Consider the following 16,701-nt stretch of genomic DNA (forward strand, 5'->3'; position numbering starts at 1 on the left):
GCACAATTTTGGTGGAGTCCAGGGGGGAGCACAAAAGGCATGCACTGGAAGATATGAGATAAAATATGCATAAATAAAGACGAAGGCAGTCTGGGTTTTAAAGACCTAACTGATTTTAACACGGCTATGCTTGGAAAACAATTATGGCGTCTAATAGAGAAGCCAAATACCTTATTTGTTTGAGTTTTCAAAGGACGGTACTACAAGAATGCCTCACCCATAGAACCGATCCGTTCATACTCCTCGTCATATGGTTGGAGGAGTATTGTATCTGCTAGATTTATGGTTAGCAAAGCACTAATCAAAAGGGTGGGAACATGGTCATCTATATCTGTATGGAACGATCCATGGCTCCCAACCACTCGCCCGAGACCAGCTAATAAAAACCAACATAACACTTACCCGGACCTTACAATGGACTTTTTCATTGACCCAGCTTTACGAACATGGAATTCACAAGCAATTCGGGCTTTGGTGGATCCCCAGGATGCTAAAATTATCGAAAGCATACCTCTGAGTAGGAATCAGATGGTGGATAGGATGGATGGCACTTCACAAATAATGGGAAATACACGGTTAAATCAGGATACCAATTAGAACGGGTCTACCGGGATAAAGAAAAATCACAAGAAAGTTTTGGCCCCACAGTGGATATCTTAAAAGCGTTTTGCTGGAAGGTACGATGCCCCCCGAAGATAAAGCATTTCTTATGGCAAATGGTATCAGGGTGCATAACTGTAAAGAAAAATTTGGAAGCGAGAGGAATACAAGGAGACATATGTTGTGCTAGATGCGGAGCTGGCAATGAATCAATAAATCAGGTGTTTTTTGAATGCCCTCCAGCGCGTCAAGTTTGAGCGCTATCCAAGATACTATCAAACCCAGCTATTTTCCCCACTAGTTCTCTCTTTACAAATATGGATCATCTTTTATGGAGAGTCTTCCCGAAAATGGAAGATCATCACTTTGCGTGGATATTATGGTACATTTGGAAAGGAAGGAAGAAGAAAGTTTTGAGTAATTTGGACATTGATCCCAGAGACACGCTCAATCTAGCGGAAACAGAATCAACACTTTGGACTGAAGCACATATGCTGAACATGCAGCAAGCATCACAGTAAGTGGAGGTTAGGCACCTTCCAATAATCACAGGACGCTGGTGTTTTATCGACGGTTCGTGGAAAGATAAGGATCCTTATTCAGGGCAAGGTTGGTATAGGACTCTCGAGGGTTTTGATGGATTGATGGGGGCAAGAAACATTCGGGCAAGTCTATCACCTATACATCCGGAGATGGAAGCGCTGATATGGGCAATGGAGTGTATGAGGAACTTACATAAGTTTCAGGTCACGTTTGCCACGGATTGTTTTCAATTGGTGAAGATGGTTTCAGAACCAGAAGAATGGCCGGGGTTTGGAAGTTATTTGGAAGACATAAAGACTTTGAAAATAAGTTTCCTCAGTTCAGAGATTATTCATGTACCTCGGACGAAGAATTTTCAGGCGGATAGTCTAGCACGCAGTGCTAGAAAACAATCATCTTTCGTCGTTCACATTGATGCAGAGTTACCAGTTTGGTTTGCAGAGTCAGTATGAGTCTGTTTAAATTGATGACAAAAAAAAATCATGTTTACATTCATTAAATGGACATTTTTACAAATACCTTCTTCATTAAGAGTCAAAAGACTCTTATACCCTTGCTTTATATAAATATATATATATATATACATATATATATATATATATATATATAATTATTTTAAAAATAAAAAATAATTAAAAGTAAAAAAAGAAGTAGTTTTTTATATAGTTTTCGAAGTTATGTTTCAAATTCAACTTTTTATAAATTTCGTTTTTTTTTATTTTTCTTTTCCGTATTTTAAAAAAAAAATTGAAATTTTCTTTTTGAAATTTGAAATTTATAAACACGTTTAAGTATCTTTTAGGTTTAATGAAGTGTTTTTTGATTAGTTATTTAATTATAAGGTCTGGAAAACTCACAAAAGACTTCCCAAAAAAGTCTTATGACATATTCCGCCTAAAGTTTAATAGAATTTAGGGTTCCCGACTAAATTTTAGAAGAATTTAGGGTTCCCGACTAAATTTTAGAAGAATTTAGGTTTTCCGCCTAAATCGAAGTCTTCCAGAAGTCTAACAGGGGAAGTCTTATTATGTGTTAGATCTTAAAAGTAATTAATAATTTTTATAAAAAATATTTTAAAAGGGTTAAAATCGAAATCATGTATTAATAAACATTTCTAAATAATGATAATTTAGTTTTACTAAAATTTAATTATTTTTAACATAGACGAGTGAATATAGATTATATCATGATAGTCTTTGGTTTAGGGTTTGGTAACGTATGTTATAGTATTGTTCGTATTTTTAGGGTTAAATTTTGAAATGTTATCTTTTTTCTTTTTTAATTTGACTTATATGTGTTTAGTGACTATCTAATAACTTAATTTAAGCATTTTCTAAGTATCTTTTAAGTTTAAGGATGTGTTTTTTGCTTAGTTATTGATTATAGGGTCTGGAAGACTCACATAACACATCCCAAGAAGTCAAGTCTTCGGACATATCCCGCCTAAACTTTTGTAGAATTTATGGTTCCCGCCTAAATCTAAGTCTTCCAGAAGTCTTCTCATATATTAGATCTTAAATATAATTAATTAATTTTATAAAATAAAAATTGAAAGGGAAAAGGTCGAAAATCATGTATTAATAAACATATGTAGATGATGAATATTTAGTTTTACTAAAATTAAATTATTTTAACATAGATGAGTGGACGTAGATTGAGTCATGATAGCCTATGGTTTAGGGTTTGGTAACATATTTTATAGTATTGTTGGTATTTTTAGAGTTAGAATTTAAAATCTTATCTTTTTAATTTTTTTTTTTAATTTGACCTACATATGTTTAGAAGACCTGTAGAAGACTTACAGAGAAGAAGACATGCAGAAAGACTTACAGAAAACCTTCAGAAGACTTAAGAGAAGTAGACTTCCTGCATAAATCGAAGTCTTACAGAAGTCTTCCATAAGAATAATGCACTATAAAACATCTGGAGAAGTCTTCTCGGTGAATAGTAAATATAGGATTTTGAAGACTTCTCTGGAAGTCTTCTGAATTGAAAATATTTAACCTAATTTGGATTTTTTTGTCTCCCAATATAACTAAAATTTACACATTTTCTATCTTCCTCTCAAATGGCTGGAACAATAATGTAATGTTTCTCACTCTAAAACTCTATAAGCTCTCTCTAGTCTCTTTGAACTTGAAAACACTAAATTTTCTTTTTCTTTTTTTCTTATGTATTTCTCAATAATTTATCTTGTTCTACAGGTTTTTCATTACATGGTTCTCATCTTTCACTATTTTAAAGGTAGATCTATAAATTTTGAATATATGTTTTTGTGTGTTTTATATATTAGATTCCAAAAAGTTTTAGATTCAATATAATGTGATTGTTTTATTTATTATTTAAGCATACAAAAATTTATTTTAAAAGTTTTTCTCTGTTTTGATGTCATTTGAACGTTTTTGAATATGCAAGTTTTTCGGATCTGAGTCACACTTTGAAAGACTTCTTGGAAGACTTACTAGGAAGTCTTCTGAAGTCTTCCGAAGTTTTCTGAAATCTTATGAAGTCTTCTGAAATCTTATGAAGTCTTCCAAAGTCTTCTGAAGCTAAAGTGAAGTCTTCCGAAGTCTTCTGAAATCTTACGAAGTCTTTCGAAGTCTTCTGAAATCTTACGAAGTCTTCCGAAATCTTCTGAATTTTTTTGTCACTTAAGTGGAATAGAAGCTTATCTATGTCGAGGAATGGTCTAAAGATCCAATTGTAATAGTTTTGTGTATGGTATGTTTTATGATTGTTATGTGTATTCTTTTAATTGTGAATTCTTTTGTAAACTTGAAAAGATGTTGATGAAAATAATTTGGTAAATATGTTGATGTCTACAATATTATTGAAGTTATTGATACTACATAGCAAGATACATTTTAATCATTCTACCCACTTATAACAACACAAAGATTTAGTCAAATTTACTAAAACTAAAGGAGAAGACTTCTCAAAAAAACTTAGTCAAACTCACAAAAGATCAAACAATACATATCACTAGAAGAATTTTCGGAAGACTTCACTAAAAGTCTTATGGAAAGTCTTCCTTTAACATTATCAATAACAAAAGACTTCTTAAGAAAGTTCTTTAAAAGTTAATGAGAGAACAAGTTAAGTCTTCTTTCAGTAGATTTCTTTAGAAGTTTTCTCGGAATACTTCTTGAGAACTCGGAAGACTTCTCAAGAAGTCTTCTTCGTAGACTTAATGTGAATTAAGCGAGAAAATAAAATTTAAGTGGAAAACTTAAATTCTAAGTGAAAATTGAAATTTTAAATTTCATGAAAGTTAAAAAGTATATCTTATGATCTAAGAAAACACATTAAACCACATGACTTGATATTCTTGAAGTTACTTAACAGATTTAAAAAAAAAAAAAACATATCTTGAAGTTACTTAACACTCTTGAAAATAAAAAAATTTACAAAAACAAACGTAGAAGTCTTAAGAAGTCTTCTCGGATTAGCTAGAAACATTAATAAAGATGAATGTTTATAACCTAATAATTATCACAAATTAAGTTATGAATTCCACTCATGAGTCCCAATATTTACTAATAAACATGAATTAACAAGAAAATATTAAAATTTTATTTTAAGTTTGGAGAAAATTGAAGTTTAATAAGATTGACGTAGAATACTACCTTCAGAAGTCTTATATTTTGGTCATTTTTGCAATTCTAAATTTACAAAAGAATACTTCTTAAGAAGTCTACTCTACAGAAGACATCTTAAGAAGTCTTCTTTTGAAAATATTGGCTTACTTTTTAATTTGAAAAATTCTCAAAAATGTCAGAGAAAACTTCTCGAGAAGTCTTCTCGTATAAACATGTTAGTTTTACAATTGACCGAAGTTTGTCAGAAATTTGGCTTTTTATAGAAGACTTCTTGGGGAAGACTTCTATATTCTGAAAGTGTTCCCAAAGTCTTCTCAATGTCGCAAGAAGTCTACCTAAGATACTTTTGTAGTTGACTATATTTGACGGAAGACTTCTATAGAAGTCTTCTCTCGTAACCAAATGTTTTACCAAAAACCCGGAATAAAATTTCAGAAAGAAGTCTTCTTCCAGAAGTCTTCTCACTAATATTAAATGTTTTACTATTATTTTTCAATTGCAAAAGTAACCCACGCAGACTTCTTGCGACAGCGAGAAGACTTTGGGAAAATTTTTAGAAGACTTCTATAGGAGCTTTCTCCGAGAAAACTTCATGAGAAGTCTTCTATAAAAAGTCAAATTTGTGATAAACTTCGGTCAATTGCAAAATTAACATTTTTATCCTAGAAGACTTCTGGAGAAGTCTTCTCTGGGATTTTTTTTTAATAAAGGAAACTTAGAAGACTTCTAGGGAAGTCTTCTTGATGGAGAACACATCTAGCAAAGTCTTTTGAAAGTATTCCTGAAGTCTTCTTAAAGTCTTCACGAACAGATTTGAGAAATAAAACGATTTCATACCTTGAACCTGTGAGATGACTTGCTTAGCTTCTCCAAGCACCCATAACTTCACTACAAAAGCGCTACCCAATCGTTAATGACCACCAATCATGACCTCCAATGTCTCTATGAACCTTACAAAACTTGGAATCAAAATCTTGGTTTTTTGGATGAATTTAAAGAGAGTGAAAGAGATGTGATTTGTGTGCATAAGTAATGAGATATGAAGAGTAAAAATTGAAACTTTGGTGTGTTAAGAGCTTCAAATTGGTTGTTCATGGTGGTTAGTGTATTGATGGCAATGACAATATTGTAAATACTTAATGAAGATGATGATGATAAGGTAAAAAACTCATTTTCAAAAAAAAAAAGAAAAAAGTAATGGTATTTTTGTAAATAACTCAAACTTTTAGGATGAATATGGAAAAATAAAGTTTTAAAAAAGTATGGGTTATTTTTGTGTTTGACTTGAAAATTTTAGATCCTATTTGAAAAAAACCAATTAGTTTATCCTAGGATTATAAATGTCTTTTAAATCTTTAAAAAATGAGGGTAAAAATGGTTAAAGTAAACATAAAAACTGCTATTATGAATCTTGTATTTTAGGCAATTTCACAAGAAAATGTTTAAATAAAATTTGAAAAAAAAAGATTCAATGAAAATTTTCAAATTTTTTTTATAAAAAGTTCGAATTTAAAAACGTATAACTCGAAAACTATAAAAAAAATTATTTAAATAATTATTTATTATTATATATATAAAGCAAGTGTATAAGAAGAGTCTTTTGCTTTTTAATGAAGAATATGTTTGTGAAAATATCCATTTAGTGAAGGTGAACATGAATAATGGTGCCAACAATTTGGTAAACATGAACATTCCCTTTATTTGAAGGGGGAATATCAAATTTACTTTAAGTTAGCTATTACTTTACAAATTTACCCTGAAAATATTTATTTTCATATGTACCTTAAACTGATGATAAAATATTAAACTCTCCCTTAAATCATTTATAAATGTTTAATAATAATTTTTAAAACATTTATAGAAGCTTATAAACCCATCCCCATCTCCTAAATACTAAAACTTAAACAATAATAATTACTAACTAAACCTGACACCCAAATGTTATAATATTTTTGATTGAGTGTATTTTTGAAAAGTGCTAGCTAATTTAGGGTATTTTAAGCAATTTCTTATATTTCAAATTAATTACTTTAATAAAAGTTCTTTTGTTTGTTTGTTTACTTTATTTGATTTTCATTTTATGCTGAAAGAAATAATTTTATGCAATTTTGATACTTTAAGATGTCAAATTAAGATGCTGATTTGATATATTATTATTAGAAATTATACGGCAACACTTTAAATAATATATAGCCTCAACATTGAATATTTTATGTGTGTTTAAATTAATATTATCTTTCATATTTAAAATTCCTGTATTATTTATGATTTATTGTTTGTTAGTTAATTATATGTTAATTTTCAAAATATTAAAGACATATCTCAAACTAATTTAATTTAATAATATTTTTTTTATTGTGTACTAAATTTAAATTTTTTATTTCCATTTTATTAAAGAATTATTTTGTTAAAAAATATTGAAAATTTTCTAAATAAGAAATAAAATGGTGATTTGACATTTCTTCTTGGTGCTTTAAAATAACATATGAACATTCTCAATGATTTATAGCCTCAACTTATACATTTTATATTTTATTTTTGAATGTTTTTCAATATCATTTGGAATAAATTTGGAAGATCATGTGTTATATCAGTTATAATTGATTATTTTAAGTTAAATTTCAAAAAATCATTATTGATATTAAGTTAATTTAGTTATAATATCTTTATTTTTGGAGTTTACCTTATTTGATATTCATTTCAATGAAATTATTATATATATTAAGTTAAAATACTCTACCATGTGGATGTTCTAAAATTATTCTGAAGAATATATATAGGACGATTCTCCTAAATATACTATTTTCAAGTTTTGGTCACAAAAATAGATCACAAGGAGGAAAATGACCAAAATGTTTCATTTAATAGGTAAAACGACATTAATACTCTAGATATATAAAAAAATAAAAAAAATAAAAAAAATAAAAAATAAAAAGATAAAAAATATTTTTTTTTATAGTTTTAAATTATATGTTTTCAAATTCGAAACTTTTTCTAAATTGTTTTTTTTGAAATTTTTTTTTTATTTATTTTTTTTTCAAATTTTCTTTCTGTAATTCGAAAATACTTTTTGAAACTATTTTTAAAATTTTTATTTTAAAATTTCTAATATTTATTTTTTATTTTATAAAATTTTAAACCTTAATCCCAAATCTCCACCCCTTAAATCTAAACCCTAAAGTTTCGATTATAAACATATACTAGACGATAATCCGTGCGCATGCGCGGGTAAGATTTTATAATAGTCTTTGTTTATAAAATGGTTTTAACAGTTTTCAACACTACAATCTTTATCGATTATAAAATAACGAATACAAATGTTGGTCTCTTAAATATATTATCGTTGTTGAAGAGTTTACTTTTTACATCTCATTTTAATTATTTTTAAAACATTATATGCACAAAAAATTAAGTTTTGCGGCTGACACAAATCACCAAAACCAAATATGCAATATCGATTGTATAACGATGAAATAGGATTAGGTTTTCTGCTCTCGATCTGTTTACTATTGACTCTCCATAACTGAATTCATTTTCTACCTCTAAAAAATTATGCTTTCATTCTCGTCTTTGTTTTATTGATATGAGTTAAGTTTTTTTTTTTAACTTCTTCTATGAATTCAGTGAATTAAATAAGTGTCAATTTAAAAAAAAATGGACATCTGTAAAAATTAGTTTCACTCCAGATACATATCTAAGAATCAAAATTTTGAAAAAAATCACCTGCAAACTATATTAATAGATTAGTGTACAAATCTAATATATCAAACTGTTATAGAAAATATAAGTGCAGACTCGAAATATAAATGTTTGTCTAGTATATATTCCCTAGCTTAAAAATTATCTAATTCTAAAACAACAAAACAAATTACTTATTTCACCAGTTCGGGTAATATTTGAATCTAAACGGGTAATATCCGAACTCGAATGAATATCCGAAGATAACCAAACATAAGCATACTTAACCCTATATTTCTAGTTTACTTCTCTCATTTTATTCAAAATATTAATATTAATGATGTTTATTGCTCAAAATTAGATAATATACATATAATTATGGAGAAAATTATTTGCTACTCACTTAAATATATATATCAAGTTCTTATTTCTTGCATTAACAAAAGTTGCATCTAAAATTTCAAAACAACAACTAAATTAGTGTCTTTATATTTTTAAAGTTTTATTTCCAAACCTATTAATAGTTTAATTTTTAAAAAAATAGAAAACCAGTTAAAATATATTTTAAATACAAAAAACTTAAAATGAATCATTTATTTATTTTTTCTTCAAAATTTAAATATCCGAACCGGCCCAAAATATCCAAACCCGAACATAAAATACCCGAACCCGGCTCGAAGTGTAGAAATATCAGAACGGGTTTTATACCTTTATACTAAAATATCCGATACGAACCCAGACGTGTATCCAAACGCCCACCCCTACGATATATGATCATCATTTGTATCTTGCGTGAACAAAAAAAATTTAAACCATTGATCACTAAATTTTCAAAGTAGGACTTTTACTATTTTTAGTAATTTATAGACGTTTTTAAAAATTCAAAATATAACATATAAGAAAAAATCTAAATTTTTTTATTATATGCTTAATGTGTTTGTTTATTTTTTTTAATAGTATAAAATTAAATATAAAAGAGAGAGGTTAGAAAATTGTTATCAAATATGTATTATTTATAATCATTAATTATCATATATATTTTAACCATATTAAATAATTCTGTACCTTTTATTTAAGGAAATAAAAAATATTCTTTTATACACTACTAATGAATTTGACAGTTAATTTAATAAAAAACATAGTATATGTTTATATGGACCAACTTATTTTTCTAACAATTCTAAGAATCATTCTCGTGATGACACGTTGCTACGAAAATATGTTGTAATGCTCCAAGATTAATATACAGGGGATTTACCTCTTTAATGAAACATTTTGGTCATTTTGATCATCAGAATCTATATTTGTGCCAAAAACTTTTTTAGTGATATGCTAGGGTATTTCTCATATATATATATATATATATATATATCTGAAGTCATGATTCGTAACTAGTTAACAAATGCATTTATTCAGTTTTTTTTTTTTTTTTTTTTTTGAACAAATCATTTACTCAGTTCATATAGTGTTTATAAACACTTGTAACACGCCATAATACATCAAAGAAAAATTATCTGTTTCGAATCCGGTCTGGGTTAAGTGCCCAGTAAGATATCGGAGAAGCTTGAGCTTGTTCCTCCTCCAACTGTTCTTGATCCAGTGTGACCCGGTTGGGATTTTTACCACAAGGGATCCGAAACATGGACTTGGAATTAGGACATATATGTTTCTGCATGAAGAAGTTAGCACATTCCAGTGGCGTTTTCTGGTTAGGAAGATCAAGTATACAATTCATACAAACGTCGAGAATGTTTTTCTTGATGAGATTCCTACATTTTGGACCGACCTGAGTGAAGAAATTATAGGAGAGGGAGAGGTTTTTGAGACTAGAAATCTCGCATACGATCTCTGGTATGGTTCCAAAGAATTTGTTTCTGGCTAAGTTGAGTTGTTCCATCTTGTCTAAGCAACCGAAAGAATATGGTATGGGACCGGTTAGGTTGTTATACCCAACATCAAAAACAGTGGCTCGGTTTAGCTTGCCTATTTGATATGGTAAGCATCCGGTTAACTGGTTATTCAAGAAAAGTACTTCTTGTAGGTACTTGATGTTGCCTATACTAGCAGGAATCGGACCAGTGAACCTGTCATAAAGAAAGTAGCTACTTTAATAATAGCTACTTTAGTAATTTCCACTCTAAAATACTATAGGCAGGGACCATGAATAATTTTAAAATAAATCTTTAGATTAAAATAATTTAGCTACTTTAATTTACCCAATAACATTAATCGGGAATCTAACCTGTTGTTGGCGAATGTGAGATAAAGAGCGGTGATGGAGCCAAGATTGTGTGGAAGTTTCTGAACAAGATTGTTGTTGTTGATGAACAAGACGTCGAGATCGAGATTAAAGACCTGACGTGGAACAGAGCCGGAGAAAGTATTGAACCTGAGATCGAGAAACGTGAGATTCGTTGCTTTTAAGACAGAAGCTGGGAATTCTCCGGTAAGTTTGTTGTTGCTTAGGTCAAGCTCGAATAAGTAATTCAAGTTGCTGACTTTAGGGACAGAGCCTAAGAAGTTGTTGGAGTTTGCGTGAAAGATGGTGACTGTTTCTAACTTGTCGAGGAAGTTATCTAATCGAAGTTTCTTGCCGGAGAAGTTAAACCCGTTAAACTGGACGCTGGCGACTGCTTGATATTTCGTTCCAGGGAATATAGCGCATTCAAGTCCGCGGTATTTGCCGCAAATGTCGGAGCCATTCCAAGAAGCAAGAATGTTCTTTGGATCGACTTCGACTAGTTTCTTGAAAGCTTGGAGGACTGGGTAGACTTTCTTTAGTAGTGGACTCGCAAAAGTTAGTTGCGGCAGCGGTGGTGATTTCGGTGGTTTAGGCGGTGCTTTGGGTGGTGAATGTATCGACTCCGGCGGAGGAAGTGGTGGTGTTTTGGGGGAGGGTGTAGGAGGAGGCGGTGGAGGAGGAGGCGGTGGAGGAGAAGGAGGAAGAGGCGGCGGTGGAGGAGGGCATTCTTCAGGTTTTGGTTGCGGTGGAGGAGGGCATGGAGGAGGAGGTGGAGGAGGGCATTCTTCAGGTTTTGGTTGCGGTGGAGGAGGCGGTGGAGGAGGGCATGCTTCAGGTTTTGGTTGCGGTGAAGGTAACGGTGGTGGAAATCCACCGACACCCCTGCCGGAAATGATTTCTAAGGATTTTCTGTGGATAATATGGTTGTTCCCAGTAGATAGAGTGCAATGTAGTTGTAAAAGTGAAAGAAAAAGAAGAAGTAGAGAGATTGAAGCCATTGATTAGAAAAATTATGAGGTGAAGTTTGAGAAGAAGCTTGGGAGTTGGGACTATATATAGCGGGACTTTTAGTTTTAGAGAAGAGAAAATGAGAAGACTTAAAAGAATTTTAAAGTCTATGGACTATGGACATCATTTTGGAAATGGTGGGTGGGTACATTTATTAATTTATTATTGTAGAATGTGTGGTAAAGAAAAGAAAATTTTTAAATTGCTTTGAGAAAAGAAGAGAAAATAAGACCAACTCCATCTATTAGAACCCCTAATGGGCTCTAATGATTAAATTAGTAGGTTTAAAGTTGATTTGATAAGTTAAGAACTTTGGTTAGTTAAAATATTTTTTTCTTTCTCCAATGGAAGAACCACGTACGGGTTCTTAAATATTTTTTATTTTTTTTAATTAGAATGATTAAAATAAAAGCATACATAAAATTTTTAATAAAAAATACATAAAACATATTAAAACATAAAAATTTCATAAAACATATCAAAAATTTGCTCGAACTTTTTATCCATCATCTCTTCAATATTATTAGAAGAAAAAACAGACATTTGGAAGAGAAATAATGAGAAGAAATGATATTTGATTCTTGTAAAATAATAAGAGAAATGGTATTTGATTCTTGTAAATTGATAAGAGAAATGGTATTTGATTTGGTAGTTGATTCTTGTTCAGAGCAAATGATAAGAGAAATGGTATTTGCTTTAAGCGGCGGTGGAGGAGGGCATTCTTCAGGTTTTGGTTGCGGTGGAGGAGGGCATGGAGGAGGAGGTGGAGGAGGGCATTCTTCAGGTTGTGGTTGCGGTGGAGGAGGCGGTGGAGGAGGGCATTCTTCAGGTTTTGGTTGCGGTGGAGGAGGCGGTGGAGGAGGGCATTCTTCAGGTTGTGGAGGCGGTGGCCGTGGAGGAGGCGGTGGAGGAGGGCATGCTTCAGGTTTTGGTTGCGGTGAAGGTAACGGTGGTGGAAATCCACCGACACCCCTGCCGGAAATGATTTCTAAGGATTTTCTGTGGATAATATGGTTGTTCCCAGTAGATAGAGTGCAATGTAGTTGTAAAAGTGAAAGAAAAAGAAGAAGTAGAGAGATTGAAGCCATTGATTAGAAAAATTATGAGGTGAAGTTTGAGAAGAAGCTTGGGAGTTGGGACTATATATAGCGGGACTTTTAGTTTTAGAGAAGAGAAAATGAGAAGACTTAAAAGAATTTTAAAGTCTATGGACTATGGACATCATTTTGGAAATGGTGGGTGGGTACATTTATTAATTTATTATTGTAGAATGTGTGGTAAAGAAAAGAAAATTTTTAAATTGCTTTGAGAAAAGAAGAGAAAATAAGACCAACTCCATCTATTAGAACCCCTAATGGGCTCTAATGATTAAATTAGTAGGTTTAAAGTTGATTTGATAAGTTAAGAACTTTGGTTAGTTAAAATATTTTTTTCTTTCTCCAATGGAAGAACCACGTACGGGTTCTTAAATATTTTTTATTTTTTTTAATTAGAATGATTAAAATAAAAGCATACATAAAATTTTTAATAAAAAATACATAAAACATATTAAAACATAAAAATTTCATAAAACATATCAAAAATTTGCTCGAACTTTTTATCCATCATCTCTTCAATATTATTAGAAGAAAAAACAGACATTTGGAAGAGAAATAATGAGAAGAAATGATATTTGATTCTTGTAAAATAATAAGAGAAATGGTATTTGATTCTTGTAAATTGATAAGAGAAATGGTATTTGATTTGGTAGTTGATTCTTGTTCAGAGCAAATGATAAGAGAAATGGTATTTGCTTTAAGACAAATGATTACACAAAAGGAAACACAAGTTTTGCTTTTACAATCGGAGAGAAATGGTGTTTGCCAAAAGGAAAGACAAGTTCTTTTACACTCAGAGAAAAATGGTGGAGCCACCATAAACGATTGAAGCTTGAACACCAGGATCATTAAGAAGACGAGCCAATCTCTGAAAATGTTTCTTGGTAACAATCCTAGAGAGACATCCAGATTCTTTAGGGTTTTCCCCGAAGAAAGACCTTATCATCAGCTTCAAAGTTTCAATCTATAACAAAAATCACCAAACTCTTAGAGATACTAAAAAAACAGCATTTGCATTTGCGTTTGCGTTTGTGTGTAAACTTACCAGAGAAGACGCAAAACTCTGTTCTACAAGAGCGTAATCTACAGAGATACAAGCTTGTCCACTGCAAAAACCCCACTTCCTTCCAGAGATTTTCTTCACAACCGACTACACATGCTCATCACCAATAAATAAAATTCAGACACTTTCAAGATCAGCTAAAACAGACCAAAACACATACCTTCAAGATCAGCTAATCATTCCCTTAACCAATTCATCATCAACACTTCTTATAACAAACCAACCGACTCTGTTTCTATGCAAAATATTCAATCTTTTCAACAGTCAAACAAAACTCTACTAGTAATCTACATCAGTTTTCATCGACATCATAAACCAAAATCGAGACAGCAGGAGAAAGGGATGTTCGAACTTATCTCGCTTCTTCTTCATCTTCTTCTCTTGAAGCTTCTCTCTTGTGATCTTTATCACAAACCTCAGGAGAAAGAAGACAAGAACAGAGGACCACGAACAGAGAACAGAGGATCACAAACAGCAGTAACATAAAGATCAAATCAAAAGAATGATTTCTTACCGATAAGGAGATCGAGACGAGGTCCGAGACGAGATTCGAGAGAAACGAGATTTGAGACGAGATTCGAGAGAGTAAACGAGATTGGAGACGAGATTCGAGAGAGAAACGAGATTGGAGACGAGATTCTAGAGAGAAAACGAGCTTTGCATGCGAAGACGGAGAAGTCGAGCGGCGAAGGAGAGAGAGAGAGCAACTGACGGGGGAGGGTTTTCCAATCACAAGGCGCCACGTTAGGGCTTCTTACCATTTCTAAAAAACCCAATTTAGGCGGCGGTTCTTCTTTATTTTGGACTTTTTGATTTTTTTTTTTTCAGTTTTGCTAAGAACCCCTTGTAAAAGACCTCCAATCGACTTGCTCTTAGAAGTAAAAGGTTAACATACCATCATAGTTCATTAATTCAACTGAAAATGACATTGGCCATTGTGTCAAAAGTTTATACGGAAGACGAAGCTAATATTTGAATGTTTTGGTTTCAGATTTGGAAGATTACAGGTTTAACTTCCTAGTATTCAAAAGAAAAAAAGTCAACATATTTCTTTTGATCAAGAGAATTGTTAAACCTTAGATCTTGATCAAAAACAAGTTCAAATGATCGTTATTAGTTATTTTTTGTTTTTGTAATTATTTTTTGTTTTTGTAATTAACTTAGCAAAGGGATAATAAGGAAATATGGTGATTCTTATGCAAGGTGTTAGAAATTTTCAAATCCAGTAAGGCTTTTGTTCCCATAATTTTTTTTAAATGAAAGAGTATACTACCGGATCCTTCCTTGCTAGTAGATCGAGTTTCTAGATGATTGAATCAAATCAAGTCGGGTTTAGTTGTAGAGAAATATATGGTTAAATACAATATGCTTTCGATTGATGGGTTATGAAATTCAGAATAATAGACGCACTTTCGTTTGAAGTAACATTTAATGCATGTGGATGCCTAGTTGATGTCGCCTAAAGTGCTTTTTACAGTCGTGAAGAAAATGGCAAATAAAAGTTGGGCCAAATTATGATGAGTTACATCCATACTTTAAGGTAAAGGCGATATGACTTGTCCTTATCTTTTTTTTTGGAAATCGGGCAATTTCACTTCAACAGTGCGGGGGATCCCTCAACAGTGCCTATCTAGTCAATTCAGAGATATATTAATTATATATATATATATATACTTTTTTTTGACGGCAAACGACTATTTTATTACTCAAACTTGAGGTGGCCTGGGGAGCCAGACCGGAATAGAACAACCAATAATACATAAGGATCTATGAAAAAAACGTGCATTCTTAGCTAGCGAATCCGCAATCTCATTCTGCATCCTTGGGAAGTAGCTGATCTTGAAGTCTGAAAAACACAACCAAAGAGTTTGAATGATCTCCAGCTCTGTTGAGAAGTTGGGCCAAACTTGTGGCTGTTCTAACATCGCAATCAGGTCCTTGCAGTCCGTCCCAAACCTTTGACAGTACGAGTGCTGTATCATGCTCTCCATTGCCCACTGTAGCGCTTCCAGTTCCGAGTGTAACGCTGTCTCCCTCCTCTGCAAGTTCCTTGATCCCATGAGTTGTATCTTCCCCATTGTATCCTTCAAAACCCATCCCATTCTACTGAATTAAGCTGTAGAGGTCCATGAACCATCCACCATACAAATATCACCCAAGCTTAAGGCTTGTGTTTCTTCATTAGTCTGTACCTGTGGCAATATCGGTTCAGTGTCTCTTGCGTTGTACCAAGCTTGGCACTCACTCTCTGCATACCTGACTAGTTCCAGTGGATCTCTATTTATGCCTCTAAACAACTTATCATTTCTAGCTTTCCATATGTACCAAATTATCCAAGGATAAAGATCTCTATCGTCTTCTGGCTCCATAATACCATTCTTTCTCCAAAAAAGATAGTCCATATTAGCGTAAATACTTGGTACTGGGAAGATTTCAGGGCTCGATGGCGTTGATGATAACTCCCATGCTTGTAAGGCCGATAAACACTCAAAGATAGCATGAGTAACGGTCTCTTCTGGTGCTCCACATCTTGGACAATAATTGTCGCATCGCATGTTACGGCGTACCAGATTCCTTGTTACCGCTACTTGTCCTGATATTAATTGCCATATAAGATGGCAGATCTTTTGTGGCGCTTTTACCTTCCAAGCAAAGGCTTGGAGTTTTGTAATGCTGGGTTGTAGAACTTCTAAATCCTCCTCATCCCTCATCAAGTTTGTAGCAACCCAATACCCCGATTTAACAGTATACTGTCCATTCTTTGAGTAGCTCCAGCAAAATTTATCACGTCGATGGGTAGGGCTTATGGCCAAACTCAGGATCAGCGGAATATCTTCTTGAGCTATATATTGTTCCAGTAAACGAACATCC

At 32.1% G+C, this 16,701-nt stretch overlaps 2 protein-coding genes and 1 long non-coding RNA gene across 3 annotated transcripts; 1 reads left to right on the forward strand and 2 right to left on the reverse strand.

Moving 5' to 3' along the window:
* Positions 1-9,856: 9,856 nt before the first annotated feature.
* On the reverse strand, positions 9,857-11,719 carry LOC106292971 (uncharacterized protein At4g06744-like). The gene is made up of 2 exons (XM_013728645.1): positions 10,663-11,719; positions 9,857-10,504 (listed from the first exon to the last, which is right to left on the reverse strand). Exons 1-2 carry the CDS (start codon positions 11,658-11,660, stop codon positions 9,931-9,933), a joined length of 1,572 nt encoding a protein of 523 aa, XP_013584099.1. The 5' UTR covers positions 11,661-11,719; the 3' UTR covers positions 9,857-9,930.
* Positions 11,720-12,303: 584 nt separating this feature from the next.
* LOC106344850 (glycine-rich protein DOT1-like) lies at positions 12,304-12,765 on the forward strand. Its single transcript, XM_013784150.1, has one exon. It carries the CDS (start codon positions 12,304-12,306, stop codon positions 12,763-12,765), a length of 462 nt encoding a protein of 153 aa, XP_013639604.1.
* Positions 12,766-13,444: 679 nt separating this feature from the next.
* On the reverse strand, positions 13,445-14,658 carry LOC106293787. The gene is made up of 2 exons (XR_001260636.1): positions 13,813-14,658; positions 13,445-13,731 (listed from the first exon to the last, which is right to left on the reverse strand). It is a non-coding gene; the product is annotated as an uncharacterized LOC106293787 (long non-coding RNA).
* Between the last annotated feature and the right edge of the window lie 2,043 nt (positions 14,659-16,701).

Source organism: Brassica oleracea, chromosome C5 (genome assembly GCF_000695525.1).
Source record: "Brassica oleracea var. oleracea cultivar TO1000 chromosome C5, BOL, whole genome shotgun sequence".
In the NCBI taxonomy this organism is placed as follows: Eukaryota; Viridiplantae; Streptophyta; class Magnoliopsida; order Brassicales; family Brassicaceae; genus Brassica; species Brassica oleracea.

Bases quoted from the DNA above. Each gene is read 5' to 3' on its own strand.
- LOC106292971 (XM_013728645.1), bottom strand. From the start codon at position 11,660: ATGGCTTCAATCTCTCTACTTCTTCTTTTTCTTTCACTTTTACAACTA. The intron at 10,505-10,662 runs GTTAGATTCCCG...TCTTTATGACAG, and splicing joins CTCACATTCGCCAACAACAG to GTTCACTGGTCCGATTCCTG.
- LOC106344850 (XM_013784150.1), top strand. From the start codon at position 12,304: ATGGTATTTGATTTGGTAGTTGATTCTTGTTCAGAGCAAATGATAAGA.